The following is a 16,676-nucleotide window of genomic DNA, read 5'->3' on the forward strand; positions in this document are numbered from 1 at the left end:
ATGTACAAATCAAAATCAATCATCATTAATACTTAAATGAATCTGAATTTAAAAAAACAGCCGTCGAGCACGACAACCTCAAAATTACACTGTCAAAGCTGTATACAAGAACAAGGGGTGTTTTGATGCCACACGTGAGGTTTTAAATTAAATGAACAGCTGCATTCACGAGACACGGGCAGCTGTAGAGTCGCAGAGAGAGAACTGTCCCTTTTTTAATTGTTAGTCAGTAAGTTAAACAGCCACAAAGCTGGGCAAGCTTACAAACAGGAAGAAATCATTGCTGCTGTCATATCGACACCGACGACGGCTGGTGGTGAGAGCTGGTTTTAATTGTTCTGTAGGTGGAGCTAATGTTAGCTTAGTTATCTACATACATAGACAGTCATTCATGACGTTCATTTTATGTTAGTAGTAGGATGATAAATGCACGGTTGCCATCAAAAAGAATATTGACCACTGAATTTCTGCGAGTTGTTCGTTGTTTGTTTCATTTATTGTCCTGTGTGACCGAGACGAGGGATGGTTCGGGCTCTGACCAATCACAGCCCTTCTAGCTAACACCCCGCCTTTCGCGCTGGCTGAAATGAATTAATCGAACGCACTTCCGGACTCTGTCCAGACAAAAGGGGGCGCTTAAGGTCGTCCGCGTTACGTCGAGTAATGAACGAGCATCCATCGTGAACGTTTGACATTTGCGCCTCGGCGTTGACCTCCTTTGTTTCTCATGTGCGCCTCTCTCGTCCCGCGGCATCGTATGTCAACATCATGAGCAGCGTCTCTACTTTCACCTCCGACAGCTCCAGCGCCACCTTAACAAACCGATGTCAGCTTTCATGCAGTTTTTTTGCATTGACGTCAACCACATACAGCACAAAACAGAGGCTTTCTTCATGTATCGTATGCTGGAGTCAGAATGTGGACAGATAGCTAAACACAGGTACCAATTTTAAACCAATCTGACTGCGACAGCTGCTGCTTTATTTCTCATCACATCGAGGAAGACACCGTCTGCAAGGATAACCGCGACAAAGCCACCGGTAAAGAAATTACACATTCATCCTCTCTATTGCTGCTGCTGCTGCAGCTGATAGCTGCTGTTATTCAAAATAGATGGAGTGGGGGTTGGGGGTTCTTGAGACATTAGGTGGCTGATTTATGGACAGAAACACCCTTCTGTCCAAAAGAGATCTCAGTGCATCCAGCAAGATTGTGCATGTTTGTCAAGGATCATCAGAGCGTCTGTGTGGATAGCAGACAAGGTTTAGAGCCAGGGAGGCAAGAGGAGAGCTTAAAGGACAAGGTGCTCTGCTCTGTTAGTTTTAATGCCACAATTATGTTATCACTCCTGCCTCAACCTCCTGTGTATCCATGTCTCTGCAGCATTGTCTCGTGTTATCCCCTTGGGCACCAGAGCAGATTGTTCCCCCATAGAGGAGCACGGCTGGTGTGTTTTTGTGGTCCATTGTGTTTTGGAAAATGGGACTCAAAGCTAGTCGCCAGGCAGCTGTGGTGACATTTGAGATGGTCCACAGTGGGACAGTGCAGAGTATTGAGTTGAAAGACTGTCTCTTAACAGATGACAACATGATTATGATGATACTCAGTGAATAGTCTATTTGACTGAGGAGAAGAGCGTGACTTAACTTTATCAGAAACCACAATAAGTTGTGCTTTCAGTCTTGAGGGTTGCATTTCCTGGACTCCTATCAGTCCTCACTAGCTTGTGCTGTTGTCACAGAAACCTCTCTTTATATTTACAAACATAAATGATGAAACATAGTGAGTAAATCATCACTAAAGGACAATATTTTTCCACATCGTAATGTGGGAACCATGCTCAAATAGCAGGAGATAAGGAGTGAAATAGTGATTATTTTAATCTATCCAGTTAAGGATATTTTAAACAGCACATCATCTATGTGGATGCTGTCCATCAGAGCAGTTTGGGGCCAGTAAGCTTCTGTTCGTGAGTCTGTTTTTCTGCCCTTACCAGGTATCAGACCATCATTTGATTTCAGAGACATATTTTCAGAAGTATGATTTACTGTGGTGTCCAGTTTCCCTCATCCAGTAGTTTGCCTTAGTGCATCCTAAATATTCATCAGACAACAACTTTGAAGATGCCGCGTGACGATGATGGTTATGCAACACTCTGAAGTGTGTTCTCCATCCGAGTGCAGGGCGGATGAGTGCACAAAGGAAAAGGCTAACTCAGGCTACATCCTTCTCTCCTCCCACCCTGCCTGACCAAGGCTACAGCTGGGGTGAGGTGGGGGGCTTCACAGCAAAATCTGGTGCAATTTAACTCGCCGGTCAGCAGTCATTACTATTAGATAAACCAATACAGTCCAATAAATGAGAAGCCTTGATTGATTTCATTCCAATAAAGTCTATCTTCTCTCTGTTGACATAATGAGATTTAATGAGTCTCGACAGTGAATGTCAAGTAACCAGGCCAGCTGACCTACAACACTTTGTAATTGTACTGAGATTTGTCATGCTGGTAGGCTTCCTGACATAGCTGTCAGGATGGGTACGATAACGGTAACAATAGGTGCAGTGATTGGTCAAGACACCTGTCATAACACCTGCATCCTTGCACACCCCTTGTAGGTCGAGTTACAGTCTAACCCCTTGTAAGTTTTTCTGATGACAAAAGACATTTTAAAAAGTTAATGACATTGGTATTAACTAATGTGAAAATGGTTTTCTGCATCTTTCAGTTGCCCAGAGTGCGGCCCAGGCAAGAGCCCGTGACCGCCACATCAGGCACCATGATGGAAGGGGGCATGCAGCTGCTCAACCGCGACGGCCACAGCATCTCGCACAACTCAAAGCGGCACTACCATGACTCCTTCGTATCCATGAACAGGATGCGACAGCGTGGCTTACTGTGCGACATCGTGCTCCATGTCTCCAACAAAGAAATCAAGGCGCACAAAGTGGTGCTGGCATCCTGCAGCCCCTACTTCCACGCTATGTTTACCAGTAGGTTCAGTCCACCATTTTATTCCTATTACACGCCTGCTGTTTTTCTGTTGCTCAGAGTTTGATGACACAACAATTCGTGTGTGCAGTGAACGCTACCTCATCCTTCCAGCATCATCACTTCCTTCCCCCCCTTCCTGTCTGGGGCACAGGTGGTCAGATGAGGTCTGTGAGTCTCAGATTTCCTCCCGACACTAGACCTTTGTGAGGGTACAATGTGTCTCCAGACAGTCAGCTGTCTGGCTTTTGAGACTCAGCTGCGAGGCTTCCTCTCATCTGACCCAGTCTCTAATTAGCCCATGTTAACAGACTCTGCTGGTCTTTAATGGTCATCCAAACAGCAAAATCCCAGCTCCCCTGCAGATATTGTGTTTTCAGCTTCTTCTAACTAAAGGAGATGAATCATTTGATTGTTGATTTAGAACCCTCTGATGTAGAGTCCTGCAGGAACATCTGTGTTGGGCAAGAGTGTATATGTTCAGGAATTTCAAAAACCACACAAGAACTGATTAAATTGACTGCAACAAATGAGCTATGCTGATATTTGGCAGCAGTGCTGTATACATTCGGAGCTGCCACGTGACAGCATGATGGAACAGGGAGGCAATTATATCAGCCAGAGTTTTACTGGCTATAAAATAAAATGAAACTGCTCTCGTTCTGTGCGGTCATGCAGATGAGATGTCAGAGAGTCGGCAGACCCATGTGACCCTACATGACATCGACCCTCAGGCTTTGGAGCAGCTGGTCCAGTACGCCTACACAGCAGAAATTGTGGTCGGGGAAGGCAACGTGCAGGTAGGAAGATGGTCAAATTAGACTCTTTATTTGATCCCCATTCATCACATCTCACAGAGCACAAGTCGATACAAAAGACTCACAGTGTGTATTCGTCTGAAATTGCTCTCTTCCTAGACGTTACTCCCAGCAGCCAGCCTGCTGCAGCTCAATGGGGTGCGGGATGCCTGCTGTAAGTTCCTGCTCAGCCAGCTGGACCCTTCCAACTGCCTGGGCATCCGAGGATTCGCTGACACGCACTCCTGCAGCGACCTGCTCAAGTCGGCGCACAAGTATGTCCTGCAGCACTTTGTGGAGGTGTCCAAGACCGAGGAGTTCATGCTGCTGCCACTGAAACAGGTAGGGGTGATGCTTTTTCTGCTAACTGGTGCTTGTTAAAGAAAGCAGTTTAAAGGGTGGCACGTGGTCACGATGGTGAACTTATTGCTGTTTTTGGTGTAGTACAAGGAAGGGTTAGTATAGGCCATACATTAGTACAGCACAGGGTTGTCAATCATACAGACAGTAAGTTACATCCAGCAGTGTGTAGACCATTGTTCGAGTATTTTATGTATTGTTTAGATTGTTGTCTTGAGGAAAAGGTCAATGTCTCCATACTGTGTGTTTTGTTGACAACTGAGGTCTAGTCATCCTTGAATGGCGGGTTTGCCAGCAGCCATTTCCATGTGATGGCTTTCTTGCTGGCAACCACAAGTACTTTATAAATATAAATGTCCAGGGCTGTGAGTTTTGCTGGGATTTGTCCCAGGTATAATGTGACAAAAGATCATCCAAGTTCCAATTTCTATTCCAAAAATGTTCCCCATCACCTTGGCAATCTCCTGCCAAAATGAATGCAGTAGAGGACAGCCCTGAATTTTATGAAAGTGGTCTGCCATTGATTTGCGTCACCGCCTCCAACATTTGTCCTGTCCCTAAGATCCATGCTGGATGAATTTTAAATTTTGAGGTCACAAAGTGTCGTATCATATAGTAACAGAATTCTCACCAGGATGTTGAGTTGGTAGTCCTCGTCTGACTTTCCCAAATATTCCAGTCGTCCTCAGATATCTCAAGGACATGAACTGTAGGAGAACTTTGTAGAGAGTTTTGTAGTCTATTATAATTTGTGATACAAGCTGTATGTTGTCTTCGGTCTTAAATGCATCAGTGATTCCCTATTGATTAGATCAGGTTCACAATTGGGGATGGGACGATAAAAGTTTGTATGGCAATTGTGGTGAATTTTTATTATTGAGATAACCATAAATATCCTCAGATAAACAACTTGAAAAAGCTGTCTAACTCACTGATAAATATTTGATCCCTAACTTACTTAGAATTGCCCAAGTCTGTGAGCATGGCTGAATGCACAGCTTGCACATTGTATCCCCGACCAAAACAAGTTAAATCGGATGTGTGTAAAATACTACAGATTCCAACCTGAAAAACGACAGGGAGATGAGGATACCACCGTTTATTTATCCTTAATTTCTGCAGGAAGACCTCATGACATTTCCTGATCAGGCCTAGTCTCATTACTTTAATCATATTACTTTAAAATGTCCTTCATTATGAATTCATGGCAGGAAATTATCAACTTTTGGGTTATCAATTTGCTGCTTACTTCAGTGGCTCTACTGGAGTAATTCATCTACTTGCTCATAAATACACCATAAAGAACATTAATATGACCATACAGTAATATTGAGAAGCTTTCAGTTTATCAGCTTCTCCTCATTATTATATGTATCCAAACCAGTCATGTTTTCCATCACAGAGGCTCCCCAAGAGAAGTGGCCTCAGCGCTGTGTTTTTACCGTTCATTAGGATGACCTCTCTTCTTCCTCAGCTCGCTACATCAATCACTGTCTCTTGTGGTTTTATCATCCCAGTGTGCTGCCACGGATAACTTTATCTGGCACATCAACTTAGCCAAACTATCACTTATTCATCCGCTGGGCACAGCAGTGGCAGCGTTGTGGTTGCTGTCCTGGAAGTGGTGATTAGGCAAAGCTAGTGGCATTTTCACAGCCGCTGCACTGTTTATATGCTAACAGCATGGCTTACTTCGAGGTTTTAAAGCGTGTTTTCTTTTTTGGTTTCAATATTTTACTGTTACCGTTTTCAGCCAATGTTTGTATGGAATTAAGTTTAGACTTATGCTTGCTAATTCAGCACTAGCCATCTGGTGGTGCAGTGGTGGCTGGTAGGTTGTTAATTTGATTCCCAGACTAGCAGAATAAACTGCTGAAGTGCCCTTAAGCAAGGCCTCTTGGCACTGACTGCTCCATTGGAGCTGCTCATTGACCACAGATCAGACTGGTTGAGCTGGCAGCCTTTAGGTGTTAGTGTGTTGAGCAAGGGCGTAGCTAAAAAAACAACACGAAACACCACATTGTTCTCAATGAGAATATCTTGATTAAATAAAGGTTAAATAAACAATGTTGGCACATTATCTGTTCCAAATTTAAACATAAGGGATGTCTCACTAGGGCTGAAACTAACAATCATGTTTACTGTTGATTAATCTGTCAATTATTTTTTGGATTCATTAATTAATTATTTGGTCTATAAAATGTCACAAAATGATAAAAATGTGTCTCCCAAAGCTGAAGTTGACGTCCTCAAAAGTCTTGTTTTCAGATATTCAGTTAATGGTCATACATCAAAAAAGTATCTGGTTACAAATCACAAATACTGGCTAATCAAATATATCAAAATATAATACAAAATACTGGTATGAAAAAATGTAATTTAAAAAATACAAAAAGATATTCTCTACAAACCGATATTATTACATTTGAACTACTTGGTAGCCTCAGTATGAGTTGGTGTTAGTTGGATCAATTGTTGAATAGCAACAGACAGAAAGTCAAATAAAATGAAGTAATTATTTTGTGTAATTTGATTTAGTTACTTGATGTTTACTTTATCTATTATTTTAAATCCTAATGTAGCCTGCTCTGATTTTGAATCAAACATATATCAAGTCAGTGCTTAAAACATTTAAAACATCCACCATATTTCATATATTATTAATTATTAATTGATTGTTAAGGCACCTGACTATCAGTTCAAGAAATTGCTTAAAATTTGCATCTCTACGGAGAATGTGGGCTTTTTCTTTTCCTTGAAATTTGTTTTCAAACTAAGTATGAGCGTCAAAACACCACTGTGCTAATTTCTCACCTGTACCTCTAACTTTTTAGTTATGTGAATAGTCCTGAATGATAAAAAGTTGCTTGCATTACATTTTGTTGTTTATGTTTTTGCTTTCATTTAAAATTGCCTTCACAATATTAGACTAAATCTACAAGTCCAGCTGGTGATGCAATAGGGTCAGGGTGATTCGTTCCTCCACTCGTGTGAAGGAGGAGGAAAACTGCATCATGTCTTACATGTAATGGTGTCTGTTTCAAACAAATGCCTGTTGAGCCTGGCCAGGTGACGAGAAATTTAAGTACCAGTGAAAACAAGTAACAATCAGCTGCCAGCATCACTTTCCCATTATCTCCCCTGCTCTCTAAGGAACAATCCCCACAGCACTAAAGAGATTGTGCTCAATAAGAGAAAAAGCTTTGCTCTCTGTCTGTGGCCTTCAAAGCTCTGAGGCTGAATCTGCAATCGGAGTGTGTGGGCACAGTCTATTAAAACAGTGAAAGTTAAGCTGCATAAAGGGAGATTAAAAATAGACCATTTTCTTTTCTTTGTTTTTTATTCTTAAGTCTCTCTGTTTCCTTTGGCTCAGAGCCCCATTATGTCTGCAGCTGCTCTGTGTCTGTCATAAATCTGAACCAGACCTGGCTGCTCTAAAGGACTCTGAGCTCACAGAGCTGTGAAATACGCCCCATATTTCTCTCCATGTTCTGTGAAGGAAGTGGCAGGGCATGGAGGGGTTGTGACTAGTCTGCTTTAGTGATACTTCAGTGATGTAGCATCACATGCACAGCATTATTAAGACAACAAAGGATGGATGCATCCTATTATGTGTGTGTGATGCAGCTGGAAACCCCTTTAATTCATCCATCTATTCCTGCTGTCATACTGCAAGGGCAGTCATAAAACCAATTTTCTTTTACTTCTCCTCCACACACACAGACACACAACATTTGTTCTAGTTAATGTGATGCAGTATGTGCGTGCAGAGGTAGGGGGGACTGCAGGGTGGGGCAGCAGCAGCAGTATTTCTCTGTGTGACTGGATTAGTCGAGGCTGTTCCTGGGAGGCTGCTAACTGTTGCCCTGATCTGGCCAGCAAGACAGCAGCTGGCTGCTCTGGCCCCACCCAGCCCTGCCAACTTTGGGTTGATCTGGGAACAGTGCCAGCCAGCCGCTCAGACTGCAGCACTCGCACACAAATATATAGACCTTGATAAAACACACAAGCATTCATGTGTTAATTGTCAAATGGTGCCTGAAATTATTTTGTTTTGCTTTATTTTAAATGTTTATTCCACCTCATTTTATTTTGATGCAGACAAAACACAGAGCATCTCCCTTCAGTTTGAAACACAGCAAATTAAGGGACAGAGAAGAGAAGCAACAGTTCAGCAAGTCAAGTACAACATACAGGAACCGGTGCTGTCTGTGGAGAACACTTCCTGTGTGTTGACATGTTTGGTTTTTCTTTCACTGTTTCTGCAAGAGCTCCTCTGAAGCTCACAGTTGAATTAAAGGCGCTGTGAAGGATTGTAAATGATTATATAAAAAGTCTTCACCAATCTGCTTTGTTTTCTCTATCCAGGTCCTGGATTTGATCTCCAGTGACAATCTCAACGTGCCATCAGAAGAGGAAGTGTACCGGGCTGTGCTGAGCTGGGTGAAACATGATATAGATGGACGTAGGCAACACGTACCGTGGGTAAGACATGTCTCACCTTACCGGAGAGAATTTCTATCCCGCTTAATTTTTTAGTTTGACTATAATTTGTAACACACCTTCATCACATTTCCTTAGCTGATGAAGTGCGTGCGGCTGCCGCTGCTGAGGCGAGACTTTCTGATGAGCAACGTGGACACAGAGCTGCTGGTGCGTCACCACTCGGAGTGCAAGGACCTGCTGATCGAGGCTCTCAAGTATCACCTGATGCCTGAGCAGAGGGGAGTCCTCAGCAACAGTCGGACGCGCCCGCGACGCTGTGAGGGCGCCAGCCCTGTGCTCTTCGCCGTTGGTCAGTGTGCCCCTGAAGGTACCCACTAGGGTACACTTAGACCACACATCAATTAATTTTAGCCTCATAATGTGTGCAGATATCAGAGTTTTTATAGCTGGGATATAAAAATGCTGATATGATAATATGAGACTAGACATTGTCTGGAATGTTTATAGTGTTGTCATATATCTGAAATGTTTCCCAGGTTGTACTGGGTGCGTTGCAGTAAAGTGAAACATTTGTTTGAACCTCTTTGACTAAAGCAGTATTGTATCCAAATCAGAAATGGTTTATTTTACTCAGAAATAATATCATTCATCCTTTAGTTTATAATAGTTCTATAATAACAAAAGTTTACACAGCTGAAATAATGTCACAGCGTTCATATTGAAGTATTTTCTCCAAATATCGGAGAGTCTCGTTGCTGTCGTCTTGCATTGCTTCAAAAATCTAAATTAAACCAAGTAAATACAATTAAAGAATCTTGGTTGAAAACATTCAAGACTTCCCTAAAACTATGAACAGACTGTGGAGGAATAATAGTTTTGACGTAATGACGTCTATGTATTGTGTTGTTAGCATGCTAACCAGCTAACCCCAAGCCCATCCGGTTTAAAGCTGGTAGTAGTGTAAACACCAACACTTGCCTGGTGCTTCGGACTGGTGCCCAGCCCAAACTGTAGCTGCATGGCTAACAGCAGCTACAGTTTGCAGTTCGTGGCGGTTACTCTGGTGATATGCTGCCCTGTATTTGTTGTGAGTATGAATTCAACAAGCTGTCAATTCTAACCTTTGAGGCTAGTCTTAAGCCTAAAAACTGTTTTGTTCTAACATACTTGTTCAATATATCAAGATATAATAATAAAAAAAAAATGCCACTCCAAACTGCACTGACCAGAAGTGAACCTTGATTTCTGACGAAAACTTTACAAAATCCTGCAACTTGAAAATATTCAGTGTATACTGGCCGAAATCGCGAAATTCTGGACTACATTTTTTTTTTTAAAGAACTGCTTGATGTATGAGTATATGTTTTTCACCATCCTGTGGTGGTGTATATGTTTCTGCAGGTGGAGGCAGCCTGTTTGCCATCCATGGAGACTGCGAGGCGTATGACACCAGGACAGATCGCTGGCACATGGTGGCGTCCATGTCCACTCGGCGGGCACGGGTGGGCGTGGCAGCCATTGGGAACAGACTTTATGCTGTCGGAGGGTGAGTGACGATAACCATAGTGTTGACCTTTGACCCAAAACTAATTAACCATCATCAAAACATTGTATTATGTGATGTTATCTAAACCTTACTTTTATAGAGGCAGGTGAACATGTGGACGATCTACATGTGTCGTGATTGTTGTTTGAATGCCTGTTTAACTTGACTTAACTTCAATCATCAAAAAGCCATTTCTGTTTTATTTATATCCACATCTCCTCAGGTATGATGGCACCTCTGACCTCGCAACTGTGGAGTCCTATGACCCCATCACAAACTCCTGGCAACCTGAGGTTTCCATGGGAACACGGCGGAGCTGTTTGGGTGTAGCCGTCCTGCACGGCCTGCTTTATGCTGCTGGAGGTTATGATGGAGCTTCCTGCCTCAATAGGTACAGACAGACTGACATTTTAGTGATGAATGCTGAACATTCCTGATACTTAAAGCTAGATTTGCAACATTTTTGTATCCAGTTGCAGCCTTTTTGTTTGTTTTGATGCAGTTTTCTAGGCCAAGTCTCAAACACAGTTTATATCAACTGTACAACCTTACAGTGTTTTTATATTCAAGTCATTTTCTCCTCTTTCAGTGCAGAGCGATATGACCCTCTGACCAGTACGTGGACCTCGATCGCTGCTATGAGCACCCGTAGGAGATATGTACGAGTAGCAACTCTGGGTAAGAACTTGCCACAAACATAACATTATGAACACACTGTTCCACTTATGTTTATGTTTCGCTGTCTACATTTGAATGTCTGAACTCAAGAGGGAGTTGCCAACATGGTATTTGACTGCTAATATTTACATTCTGAGTGCTAACTCCCTTTTCCCCTCCAGATGGTAACTTGTATGCAGTGGGAGGTTATGACAGCTCCTCACATCTCGCAACAGTGGAGAAATATGACCCCCAGGTAAAGTATATGCTGTTAAATTTATCATCAAAGCAACTTGTCCGCTGCCAGGAACGACTGACGGTGGAGGCAAAATCATACACATTTAATGAATATATGAACATGTGACCAATGCTCAGTCTCCTGATTTAACGAGCAGAGCAACACATGGACAGCCATTGCCAACATGCTGAGTCGGCGCAGCAGTGCCGGGGTGGCCGTGCTGGATGGCATGCTGTATGTCGCAGGAGGCAACGACGGCACCAGCTGCCTGAACTCTGTGGAGCGGTTCAACCCCAAGACCAACACCTGGGAGGGAGTGGCTCCCATGAACATACGCAGGTTAGTCTGCACCCACAGTTCATATTGGAACAGAATGGTCCTGTCTTTTACAACAGTGACCTTACACTATGATAAGGGAAGGAATTAACTGTGAGCCATATAGAGAATACAAAATTTGTATCTGACGACATGACAGAGGACCTTAGATTGATCCAGGGAACTTAAGGAAATGAAACTTACCTTAGCCAAGTGATCAGCCAGGATGGCCTGGTGCTACATTTCCATCTGCACAGTTCAGCTCACACTGATGAAATGCTGAAATGTATTCACCTCAACCCACTTTCTACATTTTTGATAAGGCCTCTCCAGCTTTTATCCTTATTTTCATACTTCATAAATATGGACACCTTAGTGATGGAGAGGGGGAGAAATTAGCTGGTCTGTATTTGAGAAACTCTGTGGTACCCACAGACAAAACCCCTGTTTTGCCTAAAACTAAATGGAAGATAAAATCTCCATTTTAAAAGCAAAAGACGAATCTGTGGTGCTGTCTGTAAGGAGCTTGTCAGGCGGACCCCCCTGCTGCGAAGATTTTGCTCTGTGGAAAATCTTTACTCTTCAAGGCGAGGGATTTGGGGCATTTGGATGTCATCCTTACTGTCTAAATCGTCTTGCGGCATTAACATCAAATGACCTATTTTCCACAACAGTCTACTCTTTCTTATTTCTAAGAAGATGAAACTCGTCTTGAGGGTGCTTATCAAAGCAGGTGTCAATGCACACACACTCACAGCATTGTATTGATACATACAAGAGATTTAGTGAAGTAGCTGTCTTGGGTTTGAGGACACACCAGCAGATTCACTTGCTCCCCAGGCCCCTCTCATGTGTTTGAGTCAGTGTACTGTAGGAGCAGGGAAACCTGACAGCAGTTGACTGTGCAGCCCCATGAATAACCCATGTGTTAATCAGCTGTGTGGCTTTGAGAGCTTTTCTTATGCTGTTGCTGAGAGGCTCCACTTACACGGTACACAATATCGCACTGTGTTGACAACTAATCTATCACTCTTCTCAAACGTTTTAGAATAAGATCTGTCGTCTCTGTTTTTGTCTCTGCCAACAAACCATTAACTTTTCCACTGGTCCTGTGCTATGATTAATAATGAACTAAAGTATTATTGGAACCTCCTCGTGTCCTCAAACTGTTATTAGTTGCTGCCATAATAATGAAGCTTCAGTGTGTTTTAAAATAATCAGTTATTGTCCCATTGTTCATGATAAGAGCTGCAACCATTAGTCGATTAGTTTTTAAAATAACAGCTTCAAACTCAATGTGATGGTACAGTGTCTTGTAATAGGGTGAATGGTGTCTCTGTCTCAGCCACTTTGCCCCCTTATCACCTGTTTCTGCACTGTGTAACTTCAGTGAGAGGGTAGGATCACAGCGTTATGTAAATGTTTACTTCAAGATACAAGTTTTCAACACATCACATTGTTATGATGTAATGAGTTTTGTTTGTAGTTAGCACCTACATTACATTCTTTTACATAATTTGTATTTACGACAATGGTGTTGCTCTCAGAAAACTGTGGGGGGCGCCAAATCACACAAAATGACAATTTCTACACAATGATGCTTGAAATCTCACAAATCTTTAAATGCAATCTTTAAATTTTTCTTGCATTTTGGTTAGTTACTCTATAATTAATAGTAAGATCAAAGGAAATGCATAGAAATTATTATTTATTTCAGATAAAGCAACAAAATGAATTTAAATTTGATGACTATAAAAATAAGACGATTATTCGCGTGGAATTTAGATATTCTGTTTGGATCTGTTTCTCCCTCCAGGAGCACCCATGACCTAGTAGCGATGGATGGCTGGTTGTACGCAGTGGGAGGTAATGACGGCAGCTCCAGTCTCAACTCCATCGAGAAGTACAACCCACGCAGCAACAAATGGGTCGCCGCCTCCTGTATGTTCACGCGGCGCAGCAGTGTGGGCGTGGCTGTGCTGGAGCTTCTGAACTTCCCGCCGCCTTCCTCGCCCACCCTCTCGGTTTCCTCCACCAGCCTTTGACACGGGGTAACCGCTTGGCTGACCTCAGCCTCTGCTGCTACAACCCAGACTGGCTCTGGGAAGAGACGCAACTGCTCTGTTTGAGACGGGGAGGAGGAAGCGGAGGAAGACAGGAGTGGACAGGTAAATGGATAAAGACAGAGGGATGGTGTGGATAAGGCTCCTGGCCTTGATTATTATACAGCACCCTCTAGAAATAGTGGCACTCATGGTAAAGACTAACTATGGTTTAAAAAAAAATACCACATAAGTTATGAACTTTAATTTCAAAGCAAAATCTTTCAAATCTTGGCAATTTAAAAAAAAAAAAAAAAAAAGTGCCACACATAACTTTTCATTTTTCATGACTAGTTCAGAGATGCCAGATACTTCCTGAAAGATTTTCAAGTTTTTTTTTTAAATTTTATGGTCAAACCAATGTGGCTGCACTTAACCAAGTTTGCCATTATTCTGGACTGCACTGTATCTGGTCTGGATGCCTGAAGCTCCACTGTACAGCTCCACCATACAGATACCAGCTCCTACTCTCTTCAGGAGATGTTCCTGGATAAAGATGTGTTAAAACTGACCGATCTCTCCTCGAGCCTCACTTTCTTTCCCCACCACTCTCACAGTGTTTGACACACTCATCGTGAACTGTGGTGGACACTTAATTCTGTCATGTGTGATGTAAATGTTTTTGGTTTGATGTTGTTGTCCTCTGCAAGATTTTTTCTTTTGATGTCAGGATTTTTTGCAATAATGTATAAAAAAAAAAAAGAGAAACTGAATGATTTTAGTTTTGGAATGTAGCTTTTGACTGGTTATACCATGCATGTTAACATGTTGGCACCGACTCCCAACAGGAGGATAAAATGTTGTAGTGCTGCTATGTCACACTAGGTGGCAGTAACGGGCAATGTAGTGAATCCTTCCCCAGGCTACAAGAGAGCATGGACACCAACAACACAGAGAAGTTAGGCCCTCGGAACTGTAAATGAGTCCTTTTATTTATGTATTTGTATGTATGTGTATATATGTATATGTATGTACACATATACATGTATATGTGTATATATACATATATAAACAGAATAATTTTGTTGAACCATAAGTATTTATAAAAATGTATAAATCCTAATATATTCTGTTTTAAAGATGCTAAGAGAAGGAAACAGATCAGATCTATGCCTATTTAAGAGTGTTTTTAATATATTTATTTAGGTGTGATGTGCATATCGGCAATGAAAATGACAAGGAGAATGTCTCGGTAGGAGAGAGGTAGTCTTTCGGTTTGTGTGCATTTAAAATTTCTCCTGGTTAAGAGAACTGACCGTTGCATTGTAATATGCAGCATTCGGTTTGCATTTCTTAATATTTCTTCACTGCCACAAGCATGATCTCACATGAAACTGTACCTTACGTCCACCACATTTGTGCTAAAGGCTTCAGTCGCTTGCAAACCTATTGACCAGCCAATGAAAGGACTCTATATGATTAAGTCTACATCTGAAGCACTAGTTTACTTACAGTATACCAACACTTGACACTAATGAGTAATGCTGTTGACACTTGGTGCTGTCATATTCCCTTCCACGCTCCATCAAGTGTGGTGTCTTGTTATATTACCTCATTGTTGAATTGAATCCAACTCTATTACAAAGTTGAACTAGAAGCAACTGTATAATCAACCACAAATATACTGGCTATAGAACGTGTGGTCTGTGATTAAGGGAACATCACCACTGAACTTGCATTATCTGAACATAAATTAAATCTTTTTGACTCAGTTAATAGCCGGGTTCAGTTCAGTTTGTGTGTAACGCAGTGATATCATTCCAAACTTCTGAGAAGTTATCTTTCTTTCCTTTTTTTTTTGAAGGATTTAGTTAATCCGTTTATCTAAAGCTACTTTACGTTTCATATGGTAGAGCAGACCCAGTAGAATAGGGGCTGTGAGGGTCTTATGGAGATTCTGTAATTATGTTATGATTTGGAGAGAAAGACAAACAAAACCACACAAGACTTTGGCCTCCACTCTGCTGATCGAACTGTAAATAGAGAGTTCGCTTATCTTAAATCCATTTGTGCAATTTCAATGTGACTAGTTTTTTTTTTTGTTTTTTTTTGAGTGTTCAATGTGGTGATAATTGTTTATTTATGATATGTTTGTTATTTATGAGGAACTTTAAAATATTGAATTTTGCACTATTGCGAAATGGAGCAATACACTGTAAAAAAATAAATAAAAGATGTTTTCAGATGTGATAACTGACGTGTTTGAACACATTTTTCATGCAAGGCGGGACAAATCTTAAACTTATCCTGCAAGTTTTGTCCCTGCATCTGCAATAGTTTTAACCAGTGTGACAAACACTGAAGCCGCTAAATGCTCAGGGCAAACACAAACAACCACAGACACACTCAAGGTTGTGTTGCTAAGTGTTCGTTGCTAGGCTCACTATACCCGCACTGATGCTTGGTATCTTTCCAACATACTCCTCTTTCATATAGTGATCTAAGCAGACAGCTGAACACTCTCACTTTACCCTTCTTGACCTCAGTCACATGGCACTCACACCTGTGGCTGCCTCTGCACACACTCAAACCTATGAACTCCCACTCTCCCAAAACACACACAAATACAGACCAAATATACACACTGCAAGACAGCTACAGCTTTGAAAGGGAGAGAAAAAGGCTACAGCTACACACACAGCTGGTATATTCTGTGGCTTTGCTATACTTGTGGCATTAGATTGCACAATCAAACGTGTCATGGTTGAACATACTTCAACAGCTAACTTACCACTTACATTGTGACAAATGTTCTTTTAATTTTTGTAAGAAAATTTGTTTTGCAAACCTCAAACTTTCAGAACTTTAAAGGGATCATGCAACATTTTAGGGAGATATCCTTATTTGTTAGATGATAAAATGACTCAGCTCTCATGTCTGTAGGGTACAAATATGAAGCTCCAGCCAGCCGCTGATTAGCTTAGTATTAGCAAAACCACTGGAAAATGGGGAAACCGCTAGCCTGACTGAGGGTAACAAAATCTACTGTACAGCAAGCTCGACAAGTAACGCTACGCAAAGCTAACCAATGGATATAAGTGGTATTATGCATTTCCTAAAATGTCAAAATACGTTTTAACATCTTACATTTTCTCAAAGTTATACCTTTTAAAGCAGGCTACCCAACCTTGGAAGTTAAAGGTATATTCCACCCAAATCAAGCACTGAAGGCTTAAAAGGTGGCAAAAAACAAAAACTAAGACAGTGTCGTCAGAAATTTCTCAAG

The 16,676-nt window shown here is 41.7% G+C and overlaps 1 protein-coding gene across 3 annotated transcripts; it reads left to right on the forward strand.

Annotated features, from left to right (window-relative positions):
• Positions 1–97: 97 nt before the first annotated feature.
• Positions 98–15,643, forward strand: klhl17 (kelch-like family member 17). Of its 3 annotated transcripts, none has more exons than XM_084365989.1 (12): positions 98–316; positions 2,727–2,991; positions 3,668–3,789; positions 3,907–4,128; positions 8,515–8,631; positions 8,728–8,959; positions 9,994–10,138; positions 10,362–10,529; positions 10,728–10,816; positions 10,978–11,051; positions 11,191–11,372; positions 13,165–15,643. In XM_084365989.1, the coding sequence occupies exons 2-12, from the start codon at positions 2,778–2,780 to the stop codon at positions 13,391–13,393; spliced, it is 1,794 nt and encodes a 597-aa protein (XP_084222115.1). In that variant the 5' UTR covers positions 98–316; positions 2,727–2,777; the 3' UTR covers positions 13,394–15,643. The 3 variants fall into 3 exon arrangements, with proteins under 3 accessions (XP_084222115.1, XP_084222114.1, XP_084222116.1); XM_084365988.1 differs by lacking the exon at positions 98–316 and adding an exon at positions 324–1,040; XM_084365990.1 differs by lacking the exon at positions 98–316 and adding an exon at positions 324–1,040 and having other exon boundaries at positions 8,728–8,941.
• The last annotated feature ends 1,033 nt before the right edge of the window (positions 15,644–16,676 follow it).

The sequence above is a fragment of the Pagrus pagrus genome (genome assembly GCF_965226575.1).
Source record: "Pagrus pagrus genome assembly, chromosome: 11".
Taxonomy (NCBI): Eukaryota; Metazoa; Chordata; class Actinopteri; order Spariformes; family Sparidae; genus Pagrus; species Pagrus pagrus.